Below are 26834 nucleotides of genomic sequence, written 5' to 3' on the forward strand. Positions count from 1 at the left end.
AGATGCGGAGGAAGAAATTTTTGCATAGAACTAATGCACCATATCTTTTGTAGATATCCAATAGAGTTTTACCATTTCAATTAAATAAAATTTCATGTGTCATTATGTTTAGTGATTTTTATTTTGAAATAAAATGTGTTTTTAATTTATTGTATTCTCTCTCTCTCTCTATTATATCCAATAGCACAATTAATTTATATTTATAGTCACATAACATAACATGTTTTTATTAAATTGTTTACAAATGATGTGGTGCATCAACTTTATGTTAGAATTTATCAGAAGATGAGGGCCTGTGCGAAGTGTAATACTCCTTTGAGAGTGACGTACATATCAATGTTATTATGAGTAACGGAAAGAGAGAATAAATAGGCAAGAATTGCAAAATAAAAATAAAAATCATATCTTTACTCAAAATTAAGTCCTTGTGACTTCAACCAAGGCCTATCCTATCCCATTTTGGGACTCAAATAAAATTTCATATAGGTCACAAACGAAACCTAACTTTTATGACTTGTTAAATAAAGGAGAGCAATTGTTCAAAATTAGGAGGAGAGAATAAATAATAGGCAAAAATAATAGAATTACATCATATCTTAATTCAAAACCAAAACTTTAAGGTGTGAATTTATGAGTCCTTCTATTTATTTATTTTTTTATTAAGCATGTATGATACGGTTCAAGATATGGTTTAATATTAAATGTAGGCATTTCTTCCAACGGAATTTAAATATTGGTGCACCATATTTTCAAGGACTAGCCTTTTTTGCTAGACTTAATCCCCATTGGTGAGTTATGTTTCATTATACGTTAATTATTAAACCTAATTTTATTTAATAATTTTTTATATTAATTTAAATTCACTCACACTTGAACAATCTAACACACACATATATATATGGATACGTGTACATAACTTACTGACTATAATAATAATAATCATCATCATCATCAATCATGTAATGACTAATTATAGTGATTCTACAATGGCCAGTCCGTCTATATAAAGGACGCACCTTAGTTCAATGTTTCAGTGCCTCACTTCACCTACTCTTTCATCACTTCACAATCCGTCATGGACTTTCTTCGTTTTGCAGTTTTAGCTTTGTTATGTGTAAGATTCTTTTCTTCCTTGTTTCCATTTTCTCATCCCAATCTTTTTCCTACAATTTTAATGTGCTTGATCAGGAGGCATATGTTAACAATTAATGCTTCGACTGATCACATTATTAGTTTTTTAAGTTATTATATCACAATCTGTTCGGACACATTTTCAGCTCGCTGTTGCTCGGAGTGATGCGACGTCGTCTCGCTCAGCTGAAGAATATTGGCATTCAATTTGGCCGGACGCTCCCATGCCAAAGAATCTAGAGTATCTTCTGGGATCTGGTCAGTATTTATGTAACTCGCGAATATTCAAAATCTTTATTATAATTCCCTATTTTTAATGGATTCAACTTAGTTCTCTGCAGTATTAGAGAGAGGAAATTAAAGAATGAAGAAGAAAGAGTCCCCCCCACCTTAAATAGCACACTTGGAAATTTTCTTCCTAGCAGTTAATAATATGAAAAAAAATAATTAAATAGACTTATGGAATTATTTTGTTTTTTCAATAAAAAGAATGAAGATAAAAATTTATCATGTACTTCTTTTACGCATTAAAAGGGTTTGATCCCCATTGAGTCTTTATTTACACTAATCCACTCTACTCTTGAAACATGATAAAAATATTCTACACTACAAATCTTGTTTGTGTTTAGACGGCACATCTTTGAATATGGTACATAATGTTATAATTATAAGTACGTCAATGTCAAAACACGATGTCGATGATTCAATATCTTTGATTATTATTTTCTCACACCATTTATAATGTGTCAAAGGTGTGAACGATGAAGAAATTAAAGAGACTCAATATCCCTATACCAGCTTCTTCGAAGACGACCTTCATGCAGGTAAACAAATGAACATGATATTCAATAACCCTTATGCTCCAGGGGAACAAGAAAGTAATACTAAGAAAAAATATCAAGAGAGCTCAACTTCTACCCAACCTTGGGGCATTGGTATATGGGAAAAAAATAGTTTGGGTGAAAACATAGAGATGTCAACATCTCCTCAACCTTGGGGTATCGGAATATGGAAAAAAAACAATATGGATGAAAAACCCAAAATGCCCACTTCTCCTCAACCTTGGGGTATTGGTGTATGGAAAAAAAATAATCTAGTTGAAAACCCAGATATGTCAACCTCTCCTCAACCTTGGGGCATTGGTATATGGAAAAGAAACACTTTAGAAGAAAACCCAATGATGCCAACCTCTCCTCAACCTTGGGGTATCGGTGTATGGAAAAGAAACAATCTGGATGAAAACCTAGATATGTCAACCTCTCCTCAATCTTGGGGTGTTGGTATATGGAAAAGAGACACTTTGGAAGAAAACCCAAGGATGGCAACCTCTCGTCAACCTTGGGGTATCGGTGCATGGAAAAGAAACAATCTGGACACAAATCCAAACATGCAAACCTCTCTTCAGCCTTGGGGTATTGATGTATGGAAAAGAAACAATTTGGATGAAAACCCAGATATGTCCACCTCTCCTCAGCCTTGGGGCATTGGTATATGGAAAAGAGACACTTTAGAAGAAAAACCAAGCATGCCAACCTCTCCTCAACCTTGGGGTATCAGTGTATGGAAAAGAAACAATCTAGATGTAAATCAAGAAAAGTCAACCTCTTCTCAACCTTGGGGTGTCAGTGGATGGAAGAGAAACAATCTGGATGCACATCAAGAAAAGTCAACCTCTCCTCAACCTTGGGGTGTTGGTATATGGAAAAGAAACAATCTGGATGCAAATCAAGAGAAGTCAACTTCTCCTCAACCTTGGGGTATTGGTGCATGGAAAAGAAATAAATTGATTGAAAACTCAGAAAAGTCAGCATCTGGTCAACCATGGGGTGTTAGTTCATTGAAAAGAAATGCAGTAGGAAATAAGCCAACTGAGAAGCTAGCATCTACTCAACCTTGAACTGTGGCTTTGGGGAGAAAAATTCAATAAGTCTTCCTCCTAATTAATCAAACTAGATAGCCGCTAGGCTAGTCTCTATGGGTTATGAGTTTTAAATAAAAGCACCACTCTATTAACACTTTGTGTTCTAATATTATTGCGTGTGCTACATGAAACTTCATTCTGTGTTATGTATTAGTTGTGCCTTGTTTCTTTGTTTCATGGAGTCTTCTGTCATAACTCTCTATTCTATATTTGTTCTTCGGCTTTCTATCACACTAAAATTAAATTAACTTTGAACAATATTAAAAACATTTTAATTTAGAGGATTGGTTAAAAGTTTATGGTAAATAAGTAGCAGATTTTCAGCAATCCAATTACCATGACGAACTTGTAGTAATGTGCCTTACGTTGACTTATCAAATAAACGAAACAAAACTATATTGAAAACAATAGTACTATATGTCTCTAACTTTGCTAAAAAACCAAATACTAATCAATAAGCAAAACACTACGATTAGACGGGACAGACCCAAAAGCCTCTATTTTTTTTTCCTTTTTTTTTTATAAATATTTATGTGACAATGAAAGATGTGAACATAAAAAAAAATGGAAATATTTCCATAGATGAAAAAACATGGAAAAAAACATGGAAATATTGCGTGGGGGTGGAACCAGGTCCCAGAATTTTTTATTTATTTATTTATTTTTTTTTTTGCCTTCGAGTAAAGTATAGGTGTTAATTAACAATTAATACATGGCCCACAAAATAAAATTTAACTCAATTCAAAAACAATTTATTTTGTTCCTAAGGTCCGAGCCCAAATACCACAACCCGACTTATAGTGAGTAGTGTTGTTTCATCTTAAAGCATGGTTTTATAGAATTTATGCTTTGACCCCAATAAATTTTTAAAAATTATATTGTGATCCCTTATCTTTCAAAATTGAGTTTTGACCCACCCAAATCTCTTCCAGAATTACCATTACCCCTGAACACCTTTTAAAATTTCACTGAAGTCTCAAATCTATTCTCTAATTCTAAAATTATTTTTTATTTTGTCCTAAAGTCATAAAGCTTGTAATTTTATGACACTTAAGATCTTATAACATTGATAATGGTATACCCCATAGGTGTGACATTATTAATGTAATTTTAATTGTTAGCTTCAAAAATATGCAAATAGTATTATTTTTTTGATGTATTAGATATTTGTTATACCCTATAAGTATGAAAATATTTAATATATTATTTTTGTGCCTATAGACTTTTATGTGAGCCAAATCTATATGGTATAAGAGCCTTCTTAATGCATGATGATAGTTGCATAACTGAAATTCACATGTTGAAATATACTATAATTATATTATGCATGCATAATTATTATTTTTTATATTTTGTTTTGTGATTCCATTTCTATTTTGAGCAATTATTTTTTGTAAAGGCTCTTTGTGGGACTCATTATGATAATTTGTAAGAGTCTTTAAGTATGTACCTTACTACTTTAAGAACTAGTTGGCTTTAAGAGAACTCAAATAAAAGGATCTCTCTTTACAGTCTAATGCTTCTGACAAAGCCTATAATAAATATTGATATAAGTCCAATCAAATCTCTTTGGCAGTGATTAAATTTACTATTAAGAAAAGGAATTAGGGATAACATTTCTAGCGAAATATATTATGCAATGCTTGATAGTACTCAATCATAATGGGACATTTGGTATTAAAGGAAATATTCTTGAACTTATATGGGGTTGACATTGGAGTATTTCTTAGTGTATAGAACTATTACAATCTAATTATGAATTCTTAACATCTTCTTACTTCACGAAAGAGAGGGGAGAGATTGAAGGATTGTGCAATATTGATAATAGCCTATAATAACTTTCAATTTGAGGAGTGAAGTGTTTCAAGTTTGGAACATTTAAAGAGTTGCTAGACTATTGTCCTTTTTTATTTGGAATTTTCATTTATATATCCACATGTTTAGAGCATTTGTGAATAAATTAGTGATATATTTCTATGATATTACAAAAGTCATTTACACTTAATGATTGTGTGCTCACCTATAATGGGCAAAATTATGGTAATGTATTATTTAAAATTATATTTCAAGATATTATATTGACAATGAATCATAGGTATGTCATTGTTAATGTAATTTGTGTTTAAAACTTTTTAGATTTATCTAAATACTATATTGGTAAAAGACATTATTGGTAAATCAAAGATTACCATTATTGATAGTTGGGCATTTATTTTGGCAAATTTTGCAAATAAGAGTTTTAATGTTTTAATGTTTCTTATACCCTATAAGTACGGTGACATTAAATACATTTTGTTATAATCCTTTTAATAAAGTCTTTAATTCATATTTGAATTGGATGCTTCATAATTTAATGTCAAAAATAATATAAGATAAATTATTTGTATTAAGCTAGAAATCATAAGTGAGATTTTTAATTGAAGAAGCTTAATCTCAAAATTTATTAAGAAATTCATTATTTACTATTGCATAGGATCAAGATAGGTGCTGATTTTGTTACTCACTATCAAGTTAATCAAATTTAAATCTTGCCTTCAAATAAATAGATTTAAGATTAATAATGGTGTATGATCCATAATTGGTGTAGATATGTAACTTTTTCTTTTAAAAAAAATAATTCACATTCCTTGATTATAATCTACACTGATTAACCAACCAATGTAAATATAATCAATATCTACATTAGTTATATAATCGGTGTAGATGTGGACAAAGTTTTTACACCATTCTTATCTACACCGATTGTAAAATTAGTATATATACTTATTTTTAATTAGTGTAGATATCCCCTCTTGTACTAGCGTAAGAAGAAAATTTATATACTTAATTAGCCTTATATATTTAATATAGTTGTTTTTAATTGAATAAAAACATGTTAATTTTTTATATATTATTTATTACATAACAAACTTTTGTTATCAATATAATTAACATTTTAAAATCTGCTTTTTTTGATTCAATTGGAGAAAAGTATACTATTTATATATATATATAAGATTAAACACTTAAATCTTTCCCTTACAATAATTTGTCAGCAAAGAACGCTCTATTAAAACAGTGGGTGTCACAGTCAATTTTTCTTTCCCTGGGTATAATGCCCAAGTAGATGATGGGCCATCAAAAAAGGTTTTGGGCCTAAAATAATATATCATGTGATACCATCGTCAATATGTTCAGAACAAGGCTCGACGTACTTGGAGGATAAATGTATTAGCATGTAGTGTTTTATATTGTTTGTATTACTCCTCTAATTCTATTTATAAAGTAAAGAGATAAAAAATTTGACCTTATTTATAAAGTATTTGTTAATTTTAAAACTCCTCTTTATGTTTTTGCCCTTATTAAATGCTTTAAATAAAAATATTATTAATAATATTTAAGAATATTTATTATGGGTAAATGTGAAAACTTGTTAAACTTTAAGATAAAATTAATGAGATTTAATTTTTTTTAATTTTAATAAAATACATTAGAAGTGGCTCATAAATAAGACTAGAAGGAGTATATGCTTTCAATTATTTTGAAGTTTTCGTATGTGGTTATTTAATGTGCTTTTTAATACTATATTCATGTAGAGCTTATCTTAGATATGCCAATGAGAATTAAATCTAACAGAAGAGCTAATCTTTTATAGCATGATGAACTAATAGTGTTTGAATTTTTATTGAAAGAAATACTTATATTTAGTACCAGGTTGAAGCTGCCAATTTTGTATCTTAAGGACTAAATGGCATTTCTATAATTGAAAGTATTAAAATTAAAATACAATATATCGTAATATTTCTTCAATGTCGACCTTCGTTATCATTGCCCTTGTTCTAAAATTAAACCAGAACAATACTTACGTAAAATACATAGTAACTTGATTCAGAAGACATGTAGCTGCTGATATAAGCTCATAATTTTTTAGAATGAGATCAATTGCCCTTACGTCGTCGTTTCCATGGAATCTAATTAATTCTAAGATCAATTATCATCTTGAATCTTGAATCCCAAGGGAGAATCTGCTACCAGGAAGGCTATATATGGGAAAACTAACATATAAGAGCTATATTAGGTAGAGCAGGGAAATTTTAGCAGCCCGGCTTTATAGAGCCAAACTTTAAAAAGTCAGTGTCTAAGAGGATCGGCTTGAAAAAGCTCAAAAATATTTTAAGGTGGTTTTTCGAAGCCCAGCCTAATATATATTCTTTTTTAAAAAAAATGTAAACATTTAATAAACACATTTATAATTAAAAAAACCAGAACACATAAGATTAAGCCTAAAAAAATAGATTGAAGTAAAATGATGACAAATCTATAATATGGCAACCTCATCCAATTTAGGTTTTAAGTATTGGTTTATCTAAATAATTTTTTAATTCAAACTTGTCCATAGGAAAAATTATCTATACTTATATAAATATCTTAATAATCTGACATTATAATTTGTAAAGGATTAAAAAAATATCACTTAAATATTAACAAATTAAAACAAGATTAAAGAATAAATTTAATTGACAAAATATTTAAAACATACGTTAAGTGCATAATTAAAAGTGGTGGTTGTTATTTTTGAAACACTAAAAGTATAAGAAGCATGATGAGTTATAACTTGAAACTCTAGAACTTAATTCGCCTCCAACTTTATTAGATAATCTCCCTATATTTTATATTCTTTTACTTGAAATTTGAAAACAAATAATCAAGCCTAAAGGGACAGGTCTATTAGCTCTAAGGGGAAAACATTTTTACTTTTAATAGGACGAGTCCTTTTAAATTTAAACTCAAAATTTATGTCTACATAAATTTAAAATGTCTGATGAACCGTGAATGAACAGTGATTTACTGAAAATACTCCCAATTTTTTTCCTTTTTTATTTGTTACCAGTGGAACATTGTCTGATAGTATTATAGATCTATAGTACCACCTGACTTTTTCTTTTTCTAAAAAGAAGTTTGTTGTGAATCTAATGTTTTTTTTTTAAAAAAATTTTAAGATGAGCACGTTACATATGAAACTTATACTTGAAAATGAAAAAAATATTTTTATCTATTTTTATCTTAATTAATGATATCTCTCTTTTATTTTTTGAAACTTATATGAATATTTTTTAGTATGAATAGTTAAATACAAGCCCTCCTTTTATTTTTAAGATTTTATTTTCATCACCTAACTATTAAGTTGACCCTTAAGTCACATATGTTGAATTAAAATATTCATATTTAAGTATAAATGTTGTCCAAAAATCATTTAAATTACCAAAAATTAATTTTTTATTATTTAAATGTGTTTATTTTGTAAATTTTTTTAAAAAAATTACATATATAAATTGGCCAAAAAAGATATTCAAAGAAACAATGTGTGGACTCAATAAAAAAATTATAAAATAAAATAATTTTTAATAATTTAGAGTAGTTAAATCAGCCTAAATAAACTTGAAAACTAAATGTGTTAAGAGTCATGTTCAACTATAAATTTTTATATGTTTAGATATTTTAAACTCTGTATGAATTGAGGCTTTAAGGTTAATAGAGGAAATATAATATTTTAATAAACTTAATTTTTAAAAAATTAAAATAGTGTGGTTTAAAAAAGTGGTATGTAGGACCTATCATTAAAAATATGAGTGGGATCTATATTTATAAATTTTAAAAATTTAAACAAGGTGTAAAAATAATAAGATTTTTATATTTTGAGAGATCATGTAAGATTGTATATTAAAAATTGATGTGAATATAAGATTTTTAGTACAACAACAAGTGTTGGATACAAAGAATTTTTTATATACTCCCTTCATTAGAAATGTAAGGTATTTTGTTAGGAGTTAGATATTAAAAATGTAAGGCACAAAAAGGTGTAATTATTATCTTTTTTTTTTAAGTGTCCCTATTAAATAAATTATTTTATATTTATCTTAGAGTGAAATACCTTATTAAATAGAGTTAAATATAAAAAATAAGATTAGTTTAAAGGCAAGTAATTATGTTATTGGGGTAAAATTTAGTTAAAAATGGTTTATATTTTTTAACTGATGGAGCATTTATTATTAACATAGGGTAACAAATTAAAATAGTTTGTGCAAACATATATAGAATAAGTTTTTGTTTATATTCTTCAAACACATAAGGAATAAGAATCTACTTTCTCTGTTAAAAATATAAGGCATTTTTGATCTTTTTAGGTGTAATTATTAATTTTATTTTTTAAAAGTGCCCCTATTGATGAGCGACTTTATGCTTATTTTAGGGTGTTTAATAAGAATAAATATAAAAAGATAGGGTTAATTTAAAAATAGGTAACTATTTTATTGGGGGTGAGATAATAGGTAACTATTTTATTGAGGGTGAGATTCAATTAAAATTACCTTATATTTTCAAACAGATGGAGTATTATTCTATTATTTATATGTAAAAGTTGATTATGATTTAAACGCCTATAAAAAATATTAATGTAATTATGTGCCTCAAATTTGAGCAATAAAAATTATAGGGCTACAAATTAATTATATAATATTAATGAATTTATCTTCCACTGAACTCCTAATTTTTTCTTAATAGTCATTGTATTACTTGCATATACGTGTTTGAAAGATTGTTTTAGTAAACTTACTTCATTCGTTAAAAACTACTCCCTCCATTCAAAAATGTAAGGTACTTTTTAAGGAGTTGGATGTTAAAAAATATAAGACATTTTTAGTTTTTTGAGATGTAATGATTGTCTTTTCTTCAAAAGTGTTCCTATTGACAATGACTTTATATTTATTGTAGGGTATTTAATAACAGTAAATATAGAAAGATATAATTAATTAAAAAGTAGATAACTATTTTATTAGGGGTAAGATTCGGTTTAAAATGCTTTATATTTTTTAATAGAGAGAGTATGAAGCATTTTTTAAGAGGTATTTCTTAGGAGTTGAATATTAAAAAATATACAATATTTTTAGTGTTTAAAGGCATAATCATTAACTTTTTTTTGAAATGCCCATAATAAATAAATTATTTTATATTTATTTTAGTTTGAAATACCCAATTGAATAACAAATATAGAAAGATTGTGTTATTTTGAAAACAAATAACTAATTTATTGAGGTTGAGATTTGATTAAAAATATTTTATATTTTTTAAAACATGGAGCTTGTATTTAATTTTTTAAAAAAATACTAAATAAATTATTTTTTTGACTAATAAATTTAAAATATAAATAATTTTTTTAAAAAATATCAAAAATAGTAACTATTAATTAATGATCAGAAAATGAAAATTTAATAGTGAAAGGCATATTTATATTTTATAACTCTTAACTGTTAATTTTAAGAGGAATTCATATAAATTTTAAAAATAAAAATATTTATAATTAAAATAAAATAAAAAATAATATATTTTATTTTAAAGAATATTAAAATAATTTTTTAATATTTATTTTTATTTTTATTCTAGAAAGCTCAAATATTCCCTCTATCGTGCATAATTTAGTTTAATTATACTCTCTCCGTCTTAAATTATAAGATATTTTAAAAAAAATTAATATTTTAAAATATAAAACACTTTGATAAAAATAAGATTTTATTAATGATACTTTTTTAATATTATCCTTATTATATATTCTCTTTCTTTAATATTCTTTTATTAATGAAGTATTAAATGAAGGACATTTTTAAAAATTTATATTTTTATATCAAAAAAATAAAATTATAAAATATATTTAATAAGAATTATTAATATATAAAATTTTATATAAAAATATTTTATAATTTAAAATGAAGGAATACTTCATAAACCATTAGCATAGCCTAGCTATTTCCGAGATTAAACAGGCTTGGTTTGTTACTTTCCCGGCTCTAATATTAAATTTTGGGAATAATACAGGTATAACAAATGCCATGTATTATAAATAGAAAATATCCTCATACGTAAGAGTTTCATACATTCTCATAAAGCTACCCACAGTATTAAATTGATTTTTGAGCACATAGTCCAAAAAGTCCAGCATCATTTCTCAATTATAATAATTAAGTTTTATCCACATTTAAAATATGATACATTTTTCTTCAAAAACTTAAGAACAATTTTTTTCGTTAGAATATTTCTCACATAAATTAGTTTCTTCAAAAATTTTAAATTAAATTGAACTATTATTATTATTATTATTATTAATGTGCCAAAATCTCGTGAAGTAAATATAAAATATAAAATAATGTACAAAATAAATAAATGAAATAAATTCAATCTCGTAATTCGATGACCCACCTACACGTGATTCTGTCTCCCGAAGCCGCCCTTATCTTTAACGTGATCCGTAGTTATGAAATATCTCCTTCTGAGAATTCATCGCTACCGTCGGATCTTTCCTTTTTGTCTTCGCCCTCCACCTTTCTCATATCACGATGTCATTTCATGCCACGTTTATATAACAGATAGCTCCTTTCTATCCGAACCTCAGCTTCGGCATTGCGAAGGTGGTGCCTTGTCCCTTTCCCCTTTATCCATTTAACTTACAGTGTCATTCTGCTTCCGGTATTTTGCAAGGAAAACAAAAATCTCACCTCATAAACTGCGAAGTGGAAGCTCTACTAGCGTCTCCCAAATCGGTAAGGGTAGCTTCATCTTCCCTCTCGGGGTTTATTTATGGATTTTCTTGAAGGGTTGTCGGATTTCTAGCTGTCATTTGTATGATTTGGACCTTTGTTTGTTAATCGTGATAGCCTTGATCTTTTGAAACTCCAATGGTGGGATCATGATTTTGTGGTGTTTGTGGCATGAGTTTTGTTTTTGTTTTTGTTTTTGTGGGGTTTGAGGTTGTGCACTACAATACCGATTCAGAGTAAGAATGGAGTAGCATCTAGCCTTGTTCATGAGATTATTAATTCTTTGATGATCTGTCGTGATCTGGTGGCTGGCCATTTTTCTTGGGGTGAAATTGGAGTTCTCAGGATCAAGAATTGAATAATAGAGCCTACAGGGAAAAAAGAAAAGACTTTTGTTGCTGTTTACATTGACTTACATTTATTCTCCAGTCATGCTCTGATATGCATCTGGTTTTGATTTGGCTGCTCGATTAGATGTATAGATGATCATTATGAGTTGATCCTATTTCTTTTACTTTATTCGATCATTTGATGAATAAGTGACTAAAGCTCCTCTACTGAAATTTCATCTTCTGTATTGAGCTGACATTTTAGACAGTGATCTTCAATAATCAGGTAAACGCTGACAAGTTGTGATGGCTTTAGTATCTGGAAGAAGTTCTGGATTGAACCCAAATGCTCCTCTCTTCATTCCCGCTGCTCTTCATCAGGTGGAGGATTTTTCACCTAAATGGTGGGATCTGGTGAAAAACTCTACATGGTTCCGTGACTACTGGCTAAGCCAGCACAAGGATGAATATGTTGCAGAAACTGCCAATGACTCCACGGTTGACGAGATTGAGAATATGCTGCCAGAGATGTTTGATCTGGGCATTGAAGATGATTTAGAAAATGAGTTTGAGCAATTTGTGCTGTTCTCTGAAGCTAAAGATTCTCCTGCTTGGACTGATCCTGATGCTGGAAAAATGCCTCTTAACGGTAAGAATTGATGATCGTGTCTGGCGATTGAAAAAGTGATTTTGATTCAGTTTTAACTGGGACTGAACTACTGTAAGTCTATATTATAGAATTATGTGACGGAGAAAACTATGAAGAAATTGGAAGGATTCAATGAGATAAAACATACATTTCCCCTTTTGTGCATGTGCTGCTGCTACATAAATATGGTAGCATTCAAGTTATTGACTAATTACCTCACTTGGATGGCTCTTGGCTCTTTCCATGATTTTGCTTCCTTCAATTGGTGGTTTTTTTACTTGAGAGTATTGTATGGAAATCTGGCTGATAAATTGTTAAATTAGTGTGTTGACTGGTTTAATAATATGTTTTGCTTAAAACCGATTTAAATGCAGTTTTGACTATTAATTATTGAACTAGTATTTTGATAGGTTCAATCATCGATCTCGTTTTCAGTACCTTACTTGAGACAAACTAATTATATTCCTATCATTCTCCGTTTTTGTTTCAGGCATGAACGTGGATACAAAAGCTCTTCTGAAGAACCTGACGACACTAAACTCACCAAGGAGTCCCAAGTCCCCAGTTGGGCCTGCAAAGCACCTTGATAAGCCACCACAGTATGTCAACTTGAAATGTGCTCCTCGAAGAATTCATCAGCCTCGTTGAAAGAAAACTTTCATGGCCATGGTCGTTGCTTGGTAGAATTGCAAGCGGCTGACAAGAGTATGAGTTGTCCTTAGAAATAACTTCTGTAAATAATGCAGTTCAGGGTCGTTGTATTCCTAGTTCCTACTTGTCAGATGTTTTGTATATTTTATTTAGTCCTTGTTCTTCAGGTAAACCTAAAGCATTGACTTTTCATGATCCTTTACTGTCACTGGATGGTTAATCTTGAATATCAGAGCGAGCTTTTCAAGCCCTGAGACTTGGAAATAGTTTGCTAGTTGTTTGTGCTTTTAAATCGAGTACATGGTCAAGCTATAGGAGACCTAAGCATTGTTTGGTTGATCCTCAAATGAAGCAATTAGTGGCAATTTGTCCCTGGAAGTGCATTGAATTTGTGTGCAGCAACTGCAACAACTTCAAAGCATTCTGAGAATTTGGAGATGATGTATCTTTAGTGGGTAAATAATATGTCTAGTGTTGAAAGTCGAAGCCAACCATTTCCTGAACATGTTGAAATTAGATTAGCACTTCTGAAGATTTAGATTCAATGAATGGTTTAAATATATTCATTTGATGAACATCTCAATATTTTAATTAGTTATTAAATTTTATCAATTCTTATTAGTAAATTATTAACATAAATAATTCATATAATTAGAACACTTTTCATGTGCATTGTTTCTTTTAAAAATTTGAGTTTTGATATTTTCTGAATATGGTAAGGTTTTGGCTGTAGTTTGATTAATTTAATAATTTAGTTTCTCTTCTTTTTCTTCCCTCAAGTGCAATATGCCAGACATAGCATTATGGGATTGCGTCAAATTTTCTCAAATTTCATCAATCTCGTATGGACTATATTAATCAACATGAGATCAGCACATCATTGACTCATTGTTCATTGTATTGCTTATGATTATTGCAACATCATCAATATATATCTATAAAATTAAAATTAAAATTAAAGTATCTATTAAAAGTTGTGAAAAAGTTATATACTATGTATATAAATCATAAATAGTTGATTTCAATCGTACAGAAGAGTCCATTTGCTACTGAAAAGTCGTGGCTCAGAAGGTGATTGATATTCACCAGCTTTTGCATGTGCAAGTAATTGGAAGGTCACTTGTTTCAGCTTGATGCACCAAAAAGGACATTTAAAAATTCCTACAAGGTATTCATATTTCAAAGTTTAAAAAATTAACTTTTTTTGTGAAAGAACGAAATGGGAATTTAATTTCTTAAAATTATTATTCATATTTTTAAAAGCTGTTACTCATTCTTTTAACATTTATAAATTTAAAATGTTCTTGTATAATTAATAAGAAAATCACGTAAGTTCAAGGAGAATCAATGAACAATGATAATTATATGGAAGCTTTAACTTTTTTTTTTTTTAGTATAAGGCCACGGTAAAATCGTATAAAAAACTAAAATTAAGTAATGTCGGAAGTCATAAGACTTATACAATTACTAGGTGGACTGTAAAATAAACAAATATCAAAAGTAGGGGTAGAAGCCCTGTGAGCCATAAGGTCAGCACATTTGTTAGCTTCTTTATAGGAGTGATCAAAGGTTATCTCTCAATTATGCATGGTCAGATTTCTGTTGTTACTAATAATGGCAGAGAGAGAATGATTATGAGGAGAATTCCAGTCAATAAAAGATAAGGCCTCTATAGAATCAGAGTAGATATTTACTTTAAAAATCTTAGCATTCTAATAAAGGTTGAGACCTTTCAAGATTTCTATTAATTCCACAAAGTGCTAGGTTGGTAGCCAAGATTTTTAAAAAATCCTTTAACCCAATTGCTCATATCATTCCTAATAAGACCACCACAAGGCACAATTCCATTAAGATTAACAGAACCATCAACATGTAATCTAACCCAACCCAAATTTAGTGGAATCCAATTGACTGTAGTGTGGGTGTCATAATTCCTTAGAAGATTCATTTTGGATTGAAGCTTCATGTCATTGATAATTTGTTGTGTGCATGTAAAAGCAATATCACCGTCCAAAGTGTTATCCTCAAAGTAGACTTTCTTGCATCTGGCTTTCTATATGTTCCAACAGGCTTGTATAAAGAGTTTCTATTAAGGCAATCTTGTCGTAGACGTGCTACCAGCCTCATTTTTTGTGTTCCAAAGAATCCAATCCTGCACGAAAATAAAAAAGAAAGTATTAAACTTATTTGGATTGACCAACTTTTTCCAAACCTCTTTTGCTGCCCTTCAATCTTGTAGAATATGAATAATAAAGTTATGAGAATTACAACCAAACGGGCAAGTACATTGCTAAAGGTTATTCCCATTGTGGAAATGTACTTGATTTGGAGATGGTTCGGGAAGCTTTAGTTTTAAGGTAATTAAACATGGTTGGCCTATATTTTATCGTTACTTACATTGTTGAATTTTTTTTATATATTGGAATCAGGCCACGTATTGATGGGTTGATTAATTCCTATTTTCCCTTAATTAATTTAATTCTGCCCAATACTCCCTAATTTATTTTAATATGTATATTTTGTTTTTTGAAATTCAATAAATTATGGGATAGTAAAGTGAAAATGAGAGATACGTGAGAAACCAATTTTGGTCAAGCCAAACACACCAAATGCACAGCGCAATATCTGGATAACACATTAGATATTTTGACATATTGTCAATAAAAGGACAAAAATTTTGTATCCTTTCATATGGTTATGCCACATGATCTAAATAATTAATGCAATATTGCAATTACTTGTAATTATTGCGCGAGGATTTTCCCCTCCTACATTATTATGATAGATTTTGTAAGGTAGATTTTTACATAAAGTAGACTTACTTTTGTTTGCTACCACAAATGAAGGTATTGCGGTAATCTATGTACTTTGTTTCATAATACAAATTAATTTTGGGCAGTCATATTAGGTATAACTGATTTGTAATGAGTCTAGTTGGGTCAAATGACTAAATGAGTCTAAAACAATGTTTTTAGAATCAGATTAGACATTAAACTGAAATAGCAGTCCACACTTTATATAATTCAATCAAGTTGAATCAATGGTCAAATCGGTAATGTATTAATTAAATTTAAAAAATTATATATGTATATAATAATTTAAATATAAGAAATAAATATGAAATTATTACTTAACCTAAAAATAAAACCAAATATTTTAAATTTATCATAATTTAACAAGCCACATAATACAATATAATATCAAATAATTAAAATAATTGGTCATTTTCTTAAAAAAAATTTCTTGAACAATCTGGTTTTTGAAAACTAGATCTGGTTTCCAACTTAATTTCAATTTTTCAATCTGACCATTAGTCTAAAACAATCCAACCTGGCCCAACTTCCAAAATGATTTTTGCATGTTGACCAAGCTGAAATTCAAACTGATCAACAGTTAGACCATTCAATCTAGTTTTAATCATTCATCTAAAGTTCTTTTTTGATTGCGTATAGATGTTATTTTGTTGGAGACAATCTTGATCAATGTATAATTAAGTGTTAAATGTATTATACCTTGGTTCACCATGTTATAAGAATGGAAAATTTTTAGGTAACTTGGGTATGTTGTCATTTGTAGTCTATCCAATAAAAATATGATATCCATATGGCAGTAAATATAAATTGATTCTGATATTAATGATAATAGAGATTAAAAAATGTAACACACCAAATTTTTTTTAAATAATTTTAAAATAATTTAACTCAACCATAGTTGGGTTACAGCCACCCAACACATTTTTATATCAATAATTTCAATATAAAATATTTTATAATTGGTTTCAACTCACACACTATAACATTTCGGATAAATTGTTACCTCCCACATGCCATTAGGCTAAATCACATTTGTCCATCCTTATACTCTCAACAAGTAAACTAAATTACATTTGTCTATCCTTATACTCCCAACAAGTAAAATAAGCAATTTATTCAATTTTCAACACAAGCCAGTTATTTGGCCTTATAATCATGCCATTTTAACCAATCCAAAGTAAACCAAATATTAAAATTACAGTCATCCAAATTGTACCAAAAATAAAAATAGTTTGAAAGGCATGATTACATTTATATATTCATATAATTGACAATAAACAAAAAAGCCTTAATATTGGCAATATAACACATTATAAATCATAAATCAAATACCCAAAAGAGACAGTGAATCTATGCCACTAAGCCTCTGGGACTCCTCCACGTGCCACTCGTGGCTCTTCTCTTGAAAATTGTTAACCACATAATGAGACTCAGAAGTCCCAATAACCAAAGCCAATTTATGATAGTGTATACAAACAGTTAAGTGTGTGCTTACTAAGTGAGAATTAAAAATAATATAATTTCAACAAATATAAGAAATATTACAATACACACAAACAACCATCCTTATATCCCTCCATTAACCTCGAGCCGTAGCCCTCACTTGGTGCTAAATTACCTGGCCAAAGGTAGATTAGCCCGAGCCCTTACAAGCCACCTATTGAGCTCCAATAGGGGCGTACCATGTGGCACATAAATACAACAACAATAGCAAGTCTCCCAACACCTCCCACAATAATCAAACAAATTCATAATAATATTGCACAATATACAATATTAAAAAAATTCATAATTTTCTCAATAATCACCCAATTAACATGAAGTAACACTAATATAAATTAAAAGCATAGTTACCTTGTGGCTTTTTCAATAAATTATTCCTTAAAATTTCTCTCTCACCACAATCTTCACCAGTAATACAATCTACAAATAACATATTATTTATAAATATTAGTTTCAATTTTTGAAACTAATAAAATAATTCTAATAATAGAATTAAAAATATAACATAATTTCTAATCTCAATCTTAATACAAATCTAGAGTTAATACTATTAAGTAAAATTTTTAACTCCTCTTTTAATTATCAATAAACATTAATAATCTAAAAATCAACTTCTAAACTAATTTCTATTATCAAAATTTTCTTTTTATTTCATAAATTCGCACCTAAAATACTCAAAAATTAAAAATTGAGTCTCTAGCTTAGAATCATAATCCTATAGCCATAATAATTCATTTCTCATTCTAAATAATCATCTAAACCTCAATAAATCAACATATATTTTCAGATCTAGTCTAGAATTTGATCCATAAGCCACAAATTCAAAGATCATCAACAAATTTATACTCTAGAACATTTATTATACTACTGACAACCTCAAAAACCATATTTATTCAACATAAATTCATCCCTCTTTGAAATCTTAAATTTTCTACCACTACAAACTCAGAAACCAAGGAAGAAGGATGACTAAGAAAAAATTTTAGAACACTTACTTAATCTTGAAAAGCTTAAAATCACACCCTAAATATCCTATTAAAAACTCTTACCTTAAAAATTAGATATTTCGCACCGGTGACTCGCGTTCTCTCTGCCTCAGCGCGCACGAAGGAATGAATGAAGAAACGAAGGAATAGGTGAGTTTTTATAAAAATTTAGTGAGTCCCACATCTTTTTTTATTATTTCTTCTTTTCTCTCTCCCTTTTTTTTTATATTATTATTATATACAATGATTGCACGGACGCCGAAAGAGGAAGCCAAACTTTCTTCTTCTTCTTTGTTTTCTTTTTTTTTAATACCTTTTTCTTTTTTTTTTAGTATAATAATAATAATTTAATAATATTTATTTTTTTCTTTTTTTTATTTTTTATTTTTATTTTTAATTTATAATTATATCCTAAGTTAGATTTAATAATCATCTCCTACTAATTTGCTTACCTCTAAATATTTTTTTAAAATTTTTATTAACCCAAATTAACTATTAAAATTTAAATTGGGATGTTACAAAAAAGATAAGAAATTAAATATGGATTCTATTATAAAAATAAAATTAATTAAAATAATATTACATAAGATTTTATTTAAAAGATTTAAAATATTTTAATTGGATAAACTATAAATGACATGGCATACTTAATCTACCTAAAATTTCTTTATAATAAACTAACTCATTCCACTAAAACAACTCCATCGTAGAGTTCTTTTAGCAACAAATTTCTCTTGATTTCTCCTTTAAAAAAATTAATTTTTTACTCCTTCAATTTTTAATTTATTTATAATTCAATCCATCAACTATAACTTGTCGCAACTCATTTTTTTAACTTTTGACTCACATATGACTTAATCTTTCAATTTTTGTTAGTTCTCTTTTTTATGTTAGCCTAAATTCCAAATCAAAGAGTAAAAAAAGGATATTTTAATACAAGATGTGAGCATTTTTTTATTTCACTTATTTGATAAAGATAATCTTTTAAAAGAATTTGAAAAATAAAGACTGAATTATAAATGAATCAAAAGTTACAACAGGTTATGATTGATAAATTAAGTTACAAATAAATTAAAAATTAAATAATTAAATAATTAATTTTCTTAATCTCTTTAACTTTGGGCATGCATGACAATAATATATTAATGTGGTGATAATTCTTTACCTCTAACTTTTCCCGTCCCATTTCTTGGGAAACACTACACACAGTCGTTACACACACACGTATGTGTATAGTAGTATTCCATGTTATATATACATTACAAGCAAAGAATAGAATCCGTTGTGGCCGACCATTTTGGGCCTATACTTTATATTAATTAATGTTTGCCAAAACATGAAGGTGTCAAAGTGTCGACACAAGGGACTGTGGTCCTGTTTATGAAACATTAAAATACTATACAACTTTGTTCACGATATTAACTTTATTTTCTTCACAAGAAAACATTAGTCAAGTTTGTTGTGTTGATGTGATTGATTATGTGATCTATTCAGAGTATAATCTTCTTCTCTTCACCAAACCATGTACAATATAATATAATCCATTTTCAAGAGCTAATCTTAATCTTGATTAATTCAAATCAAGTTAGGTCAATTTATAAAGTGTAAAACTTTCAAAAACAATAAAAAACATCATCATTGATTCTTATAATTTTATTAAATTTTACTTTTAGCCTTTGTAATTTTTATCTAACGTTTTTAACCCCTATAAAGACCAAAAACATTAAAATTATGGGGATTTGAGAAACAAATGTCACCTAACTTTATTAAAACTATAAAAGTTGAAAATATTAAAAAAAACTACAAAGATTAAAAAATAATTCGATGACAGTATAGAACTAATAATTGAATACTAATTAATTAATTCAAATTGAGTCGACCATTACAAATAAGATTTGAAACTTGATCAAAAGACATTAATTTTTCCACTAACACGGCTTGAGTGGCTTAAAACCCTGGAAAAAGGCATTTAACCACATAAATAATATATCCTTGGTTGGTTAAAAAAGAAAAATAATATATCCTTGTCAAATCATATGAGCTGTACATTATATGGCAAATTAATTAATGAATGCTTAAGCAGACCAACCATTAATTTGAGGGTCATATTTAAAATTCTTTGTTGAAGCACACAAAATAACTTGTCAACAATAGGAGCTATACATTTTTCGGCCATTAATCCATAGAGTCTACTAACAAAATTTTTATATTAATTAGGGTTAAGGTTAGTGATGGTTATTTTTTTTAAAATATTATGACTCTTAATATTGTTTGACGAATATTGAATTTGTAAGTAACTTTTATAATTTTCAACTAATTCGGTAAGGTCAGTCATGCTGAAATATATATACAAATTAATCCAGTTATAATCTTAGGAGATAAACTTATATATATGACTTGGCTTGTCGATATAAAATTCGCATTTTTATTTTGTTGATATGTTCAAGTGCATTTGAAACACTTTAATTTGCCTTTTAAGACATAGAAAAAGTATATCCCCAGAAGAATAAAACGCTAAAGGTGAACAGAATCCTTCGACTTAGACTTTATTATTAATCATGGAAATTACTAAATCTCATGCTCATAATTTTTTTATATTACTGAAAATATTATCAGACTCTAGTTAGTACAAGACTACAAGGGGAATGACAATTGGAGACCAAATGATAAATTTAATTTTATTTAGAAGTCAAAGTATTTATTAAAATTTAAGTAAAGAACCAAAGGATATTAATTAATTTTACATCGATATTCTAAAATTTAACATTAATATTTTTGAATTTGACAATAACACAACTTTGGAATATTATTGTCAAATTTTTTTAACATTAGTATCAAATTTAAAAATACCAATGTCAAATAATTGAATTGAAGTACCCTTGGTTTTATTGAAAGTTCAAAATCTTTTAATTCCAAATCAAAATCAAATTAATATGTAGACTCTTTCAAAATAACTTTCTGAGAGGTTTATCACTTACTGAAAAAGATTGTAATACTTAGCCTTTTATAATATTAATAATAAGAATTTATTATAAAATAAATATATAAAATATTTATGTGTTTTAATTTAATTGAAAGCGAATACTTTTAAGTATACAATGTTCACTTTCTTAATTCTATTATTATTTTCCCTTTATATCTAATTAATTTGTCTCGTTTTGTACTAAAGATAGAAGCAGAAGAAGCTAATTAGGTCTCCTCCCACTATGGTATATCGTACAGTCCTTGGATTATAGAACGGTGTTGATATTGGGTCTCTGAACACGTGGCCAACTATAATTGGTGGAACATTAAGAAGCGAATATGAAATGGCTACAGCTAAGACATCCAACGATACAAAAAGTGATTGGTTAATAATCCTTGTTTCCTTTCTACTTTACATTGGTAATCAATCACTCATGTCAGAGACAAATCCCTTTTGTCAAGGTAGCCGTTGTACCCTCTCCTTCATAATAATAATAATAATAATAATAATATAATAATCCAATTCAACTCAACACATACGCACCATTGTATTTTTCTTCATTACCAAGCAAATCCTTCTCTCTCTTCGCCCCTCCGCTCCGCTCCTCTCTGCTTTAAATTCCTTCTTCCCTTCTCATCTTCGCTTTTCAATCTTCTTCAATAATGGTTTCCTCTGTTTCAAAATCCAGTCTTTCTACCCCATTACTCTCTCTTACTCTTTCAGCTTCTTCAAGCAGTTCTAGTGGCAGCATTAGTGACGCCGATGATGTCAGCAGCGGTAGCCTTCTTTCGTCGGATCGATTCGATGCTGTTGACGTTAAAAAGTTTCGATTTTCTTCCATACCTGTTTCTGGGTTTTCCTTGCATCGATCCTTGGCTGTTCTGTCCGGTCACATCGGCTCTGTTTCTTGCTTGGCCTTGTGTGGCGAGTTCATACTCAGTGCTTCTCAAGGCAAGGACATCATCGTATGGCAACAGCCTGATTTGAGAGTTTTCACGAAGTTCGGACAGGGAGACGGATCCGTCAAAGCCCTTGTGTCTGTCGGGGACAAGGTTTTCACAGCTCATCAGGATAGCAGAATCAGAGTCTGGAAGGTTTCTAGGAGCTCCGAGAATGTGTTCAGGCTGGTGGATTCATTGCCCACAACGAAAGACTATTTGGGGAAATTCATGAAGCAGAGCAACTACGTCCAAACTCGAAGGCACCACAAGAAACTCTGGATCGAACATGCTGATAGCATCTCATGCTTGACAGTTTGTGACGGCTTAATCTACTCTGGCTCGTGGGACAAGACCCTGAAAGTTTGGAGGCTCTCAGATTTGAAGTGCTTAGAATCCATTAAAGCTCACGACGATGCCATCAATGGCCTGGTTTCTTCAAATGGGGTTGTGTATTCTGCTTCAGCAGATGGAAAGATCAAAGCTTGGACACAAGGGAAGGAGAAGAAAACACATTCTTTGAAGGGGATTCTAGAAGGTCACAAGGATGTTCATTCAATTCTGTGCTTGTTTCTGATGATGGAAAGTGGGTTTATGGAGGAGGATCAGATGGGTATATAATGGGATGGGAAAATAATAAATAATAATAACAATAATGGGATTTTGGTTTCTGAAACAAAGCACATGAAATGGCTGTGTTGTGTATGTGTTTGATGGGAGAGTTTCTATTCAGTGGGATCAGCAGATAAGAGTAATTGTCGTTTGGAAGAGAGCGTCATTTGGGAAGCTTTGTAAATTTGAGATCATAAGTGGTCATGAAGGACAGTGAAGTGTTTGCAGGCAAGTTTTGATAGAATTGGAGGTGGGTTTTTGCTCTACAGTGGAAGTCTTGATAAGAGTTGAGGGTTTGGTGGGTTCCTAAGTACAGTGAAGAAGAAACACAAAACAACTCAACACAATAATCCCACCAAGCTCTACTCTCAACAACAAATCCATTGTTGGATAAGGTTGTGTTTCAGTTGATAGAATCAAACCTTTTGTGGACTAAAGAGTTGTTATTGGTTTGATTCTCAACAGTGATCTGTTCCTGGTAAAGCTTGCAAGGTTCTGTCATGAAGCAGCAGATTCCTATTTTTTTTCTGTATCTGCTGATTGGAGTAACATACAAGATAGAGGGTTAAAGTTTGAAATTTTTCCCCCTTTTTTTCTGTCTGTAATTGCATTGATACTTTTCTGTTTCTTCTTCTTGTGTGTCATTCAATGTATGATATTTTTCATAGGATTAAATTTAAGGGTAGAAAGTGGAGGGACATAAGATATAATTATGGATTCAATTTTTTAACACGTTTATTCTGTTTTTTTTAATTGTGATTGATGTAATTATGGATTCAAAGCTGGAAATTAAAAAAAAAAAAATGTTTCTCATGTGGTTGCATGATTGATTATGGTACATTCATTTGTAGTTAGTAGCAGAACATGGCGTTTACAATTATCAAAGTGACACTTGGCATCTGTTTCCTAGGTATCATTATTGAAGGCTCTTCACCAACCACAAAACATTTAAAAATAAATAAATAATAAAATATTTGTTGGAATGCTAAGATTTAAAAAATTAATGTTTGTACTAATTTTATGAAAAGCATATCCCTTATTAATGGCAATTTGGTCCAGATCATTCACTCTCAAAAATCATCAAAAGCATCAAAAATTTCATCATGAAGAACTGAGAGGTTAATTTGAAATACGTTTACAGAGAAGCAAATCACTATATTGAGTTTCTAGCTCATAAGGCCTCTCTAGCAAATATTTTGATACTACTTATTGGATGACACTTTCATAGATTGTAGAAGCATTTTATTTTCTAACATGACTGACTTTTATCCTTTTGTACAGTATTTTTACGATGGCTTTATATTTAAAATAAATATAAATAAGACATTGTTACGAAGACACTGAGATTCTTCTCCCAACAAACTATTCTGCTGTATTTTAAGCTAAAGAATCTGTCCTTTTTGTTAATTGCATAAAGTCTTAACTGGTATGCGTATATGTGCTGCCTGCTACAGTTGTTGGTGGAGATGAATTTTATTTTGAAGATAGTAATGGCTAAAGCTGTCAATTAGGACCCTTAAAACGCCAGGGTCTAAACAGGTTAGCCCTAATAAGCTCGATTGTGTGTCAGAATTTTCATTTTATAAGGCCCGGTCCTAGCCCTCAGGGCTAAAGGGCCGGCCCTCAGGACCCGACCCTATTTTTTTAAAATTGTTTGTTCAATTAAAAATTATAAAAAAATATATTTATAATTATAAAAAAATTATTATTCATAAAATTAAGTTTGAGAAAATAAATTTAAATCATTACACCACAACAATAAAGAAAAACAAAACATTTAGGTCTAATATCAAATAGCAACATCAAATGAATACCAATAAAAATTAAACTTAGTTAATATTATCAGCTAAATCTTAATAAATAAATGAGGGATGGATAAATACATTTAATATATTCATTTCTTTGAGTTATGTATTTAATTTTTTATTTTTTTATTATAATTTAAAAAAAAAATAATAAAGGTCTAAAAGGACGGCCAGGGCTCTTTTATTTTTGGGCTTAAAGGCCCTTTTAAGCCCGATTTACTTTTTTAAAAGTTAAATAGAAGCCCGGCCCTCAATTTTTTCGGGCTTAAAAGGGCTAGCCCAGGGCTCGACCCTAATTAACGCTCTAATAATAGTTAATAAAAATAAGGCAAGAGTTTATGAACAAAAAGAAGACAACGTCATTTGTGACAGAGATTCATGCTATTTACTTTGATTGTTTATGAACAAAACATCATCAGACTTTGATTGTTTATGAACAAAAAGGCATAAGAAATTAATATAACTTGTGTGGATAATCAAGTCTCATCTCCTGCATGGTATTGAAGCTAAGAAATAGACTATTCTTAACTAAGTTAATAAATATGTAAAAATTAAAGTTACTTATTTAAATGGCAAGAGTTTATACTATCTACGTTAACATAAGTTAGTTTCTATAATTAATAAAATACATATAATAATTGACTCTCCAGGATCTGTATAGAATCTTGGTTGTTAGTGCTACTAAGAAAATGAAAAATGAAACCATATGCTTCTTATTATATGCTAAAGTAATTCATAGTTATTCAAATAAAAAGTGGGGACACCAAAAAAAAAAAAGTATATATATATAGACTTCTCTTTATGTCGCTCCACCGACCATTTGGTATAAAGGAACTGAAAGTTTATATATATATATATACAGGACCCAAGACTTGAAACAAGGAGAACTGTTCCCTAAAATTATGTATAAAGCCACCGTTATTAGTATTCCTTTGGCGTTCCTAACGTTGTATTGGACCACAAACAACAAAATAGAATGAATGTTGAATTCAAGTAAATAATGAAGGCTATCTATGTATCATCTGAATCATCAACTTTTTTTTTCTTTTTCCTTTTTCTCTCATGTTCTTTTCATAAATGTGATAGTGAGACTTGAAGGGGAAATTGAGAAAAAGATTGAACTCAAGTTAGATTGAGGTAGCATTTAAATTGATAGATTAAAATTAAAATTTAAAATTTAAAATATCACATTTAAATCTATGTATTTAAAATCTTTTGTTTGGATAGGGTAAGTTTTTTTTAAAGGAATTAGAAGAGGGGTGAGCTGAAATTTGAAATAGAAACAAAAGATTAAGAATAACAAACTTATCTCTATTTTTTTTTCATCAGTAAGAAATGAAAGTAATAAGCCCATCGGTAGTGAAACCTTAAAAAAATGAGAGAATCAGATTTGGTTATGTATCTTGTGATCAATTGAGTTATCTTTTCTACAGTATGTCTTCTCAATCAACCATCTTTTTATATCCTTCTGTCTCATATTAATGTTAAGCATTTATCGATGAAGTCAGTTTAGTAAAAAAAAAAAAAAAAACTAGGTTCTCATAATTTAATGAACCAACTTCAAACCCCTCTTAGAAAATAGATTATAGTGTGGTTAATGAGTTAAACTGAGCCACTTTTGTATTGAGGTGACAAATTGGCTAATCCAACCGTCCAAGTCAATCCAAGTTTTAAAAACATTACATTTTATATAACGTATTTCTTGGACTCTGTATAACTTAAGCAATCCACCTTAGTTTGCTAAAATAATGTATGCCCCTCATTTTGACCACCTTAGTTGTGTGCATGCAAAGAGGATTGAAGTAAGGATTCAAAGCAACCAATTACAAAGGCTTCACCTAATGGGGGTGCCAAACTTGAAAGCTCCACTCTTTTTTTTTAATTATTTGTTTCAAAAGTAACAATTTTAAATACTTTGGTTGAGTTCTTCATCCTTGAAGGGCTGCACTTGTGGGATTAGAGTA

The 26834-nt window shown here is 29.3% G+C and overlaps 3 protein-coding genes across 4 annotated transcripts; all 3 read left to right on the forward strand.

Annotated features, from left to right (window-relative positions):
• The first annotated feature begins 1022 nt into the window (after positions 1 to 1022).
• On the forward strand, positions 1023 to 3226 carry LOC129314966 (uncharacterized). Its single transcript, XM_054958451.1, has 3 exons — positions 1023 to 1114; positions 1278 to 1389; positions 1884 to 3226. The coding sequence occupies exons 1-3, from the start codon at positions 1076 to 1078 to the stop codon at positions 3026 to 3028; spliced, it is 1296 nt and encodes a 431-aa protein (XP_054814426.1). The 5' UTR covers positions 1023 to 1075; the 3' UTR covers positions 3029 to 3226.
• An 8238-nt stretch (positions 3227 to 11464) lies between these two features.
• Positions 11465 to 13495, forward strand: LOC129315776 (protein EARLY RESPONSIVE TO DEHYDRATION 15-like). Of its 2 annotated transcripts, none has more exons than XM_054959814.1 (3): positions 11465 to 11622; positions 12218 to 12597; positions 13088 to 13495. In XM_054959814.1, exons 2-3 carry the CDS (start codon positions 12255 to 12257, stop codon positions 13243 to 13245), a joined length of 501 nt encoding a protein of 166 aa, XP_054815789.1. In that variant the 5' UTR covers positions 11465 to 11622; positions 12218 to 12254; the 3' UTR covers positions 13246 to 13495. The 2 variants fall into 2 exon arrangements, with proteins under 2 accessions (XP_054815789.1, XP_054815790.1); XM_054959815.1 differs by having other exon boundaries at positions 12235 to 12597.
• Positions 13496 to 22073: 8578 nt separating this feature from the next.
• LOC129316263 (protein JINGUBANG-like) lies at positions 22074 to 23794 on the forward strand. The gene has a single exon (XM_054960591.1). It carries the CDS (start codon positions 22178 to 22180, stop codon positions 23072 to 23074), a length of 897 nt encoding a protein of 298 aa, XP_054816566.1. The 5' UTR covers positions 22074 to 22177; the 3' UTR covers positions 23075 to 23794.
• The last annotated feature ends 3040 nt before the right edge of the window (positions 23795 to 26834 follow it).

The sequence above is a fragment of the Prosopis cineraria genome, unplaced genomic scaffold (assembly GCF_029017545.1).
Source record: "Prosopis cineraria cultivar Desert tree isolate PC_DT_omini unplaced genomic scaffold, ASM2901754v1 PC7, whole genome shotgun sequence".
Lineage (NCBI taxonomy): Eukaryota > Viridiplantae > Streptophyta > Magnoliopsida > Fabales > Fabaceae > Prosopis > Prosopis cineraria.

Bases quoted from the DNA above. Each gene is read 5' to 3' on its own strand.
- LOC129314966 (XM_054958451.1), top strand. From the start codon at position 1,076: ATGGACTTTCTTCGTTTTGCAGTTTTAGCTTTGTTATGT. The intron at 1,115-1,277 runs GTAAGATTCTTT...ACACATTTTCAG, and splicing joins CAGTTTTAGCTTTGTTATGT to CTCGCTGTTGCTCGGAGTGA. The intron at 1,390-1,883 runs GTCAGTATTTAT...AATGTGTCAAAG, and splicing joins AGAGTATCTTCTGGGATCTG to GTGTGAACGATGAAGAAATT.
- LOC129315776 (XM_054959814.1), top strand. From the start codon at position 12,255: ATGGCTTTAGTATCTGGAAGAAGTTCTGGATTGAACCCAAATGCTCCT. The intron at 12,598-13,087 runs GTAAGAATTGAT...TTTTTGTTTCAG, and splicing joins TGGAAAAATGCCTCTTAACG to GCATGAACGTGGATACAAAA.
- LOC129316263 (XM_054960591.1), top strand. From the start codon at position 22,178: ATGGTTTCCTCTGTTTCAAAATCCAGTCTTTCTACCCCATTACTCTCT.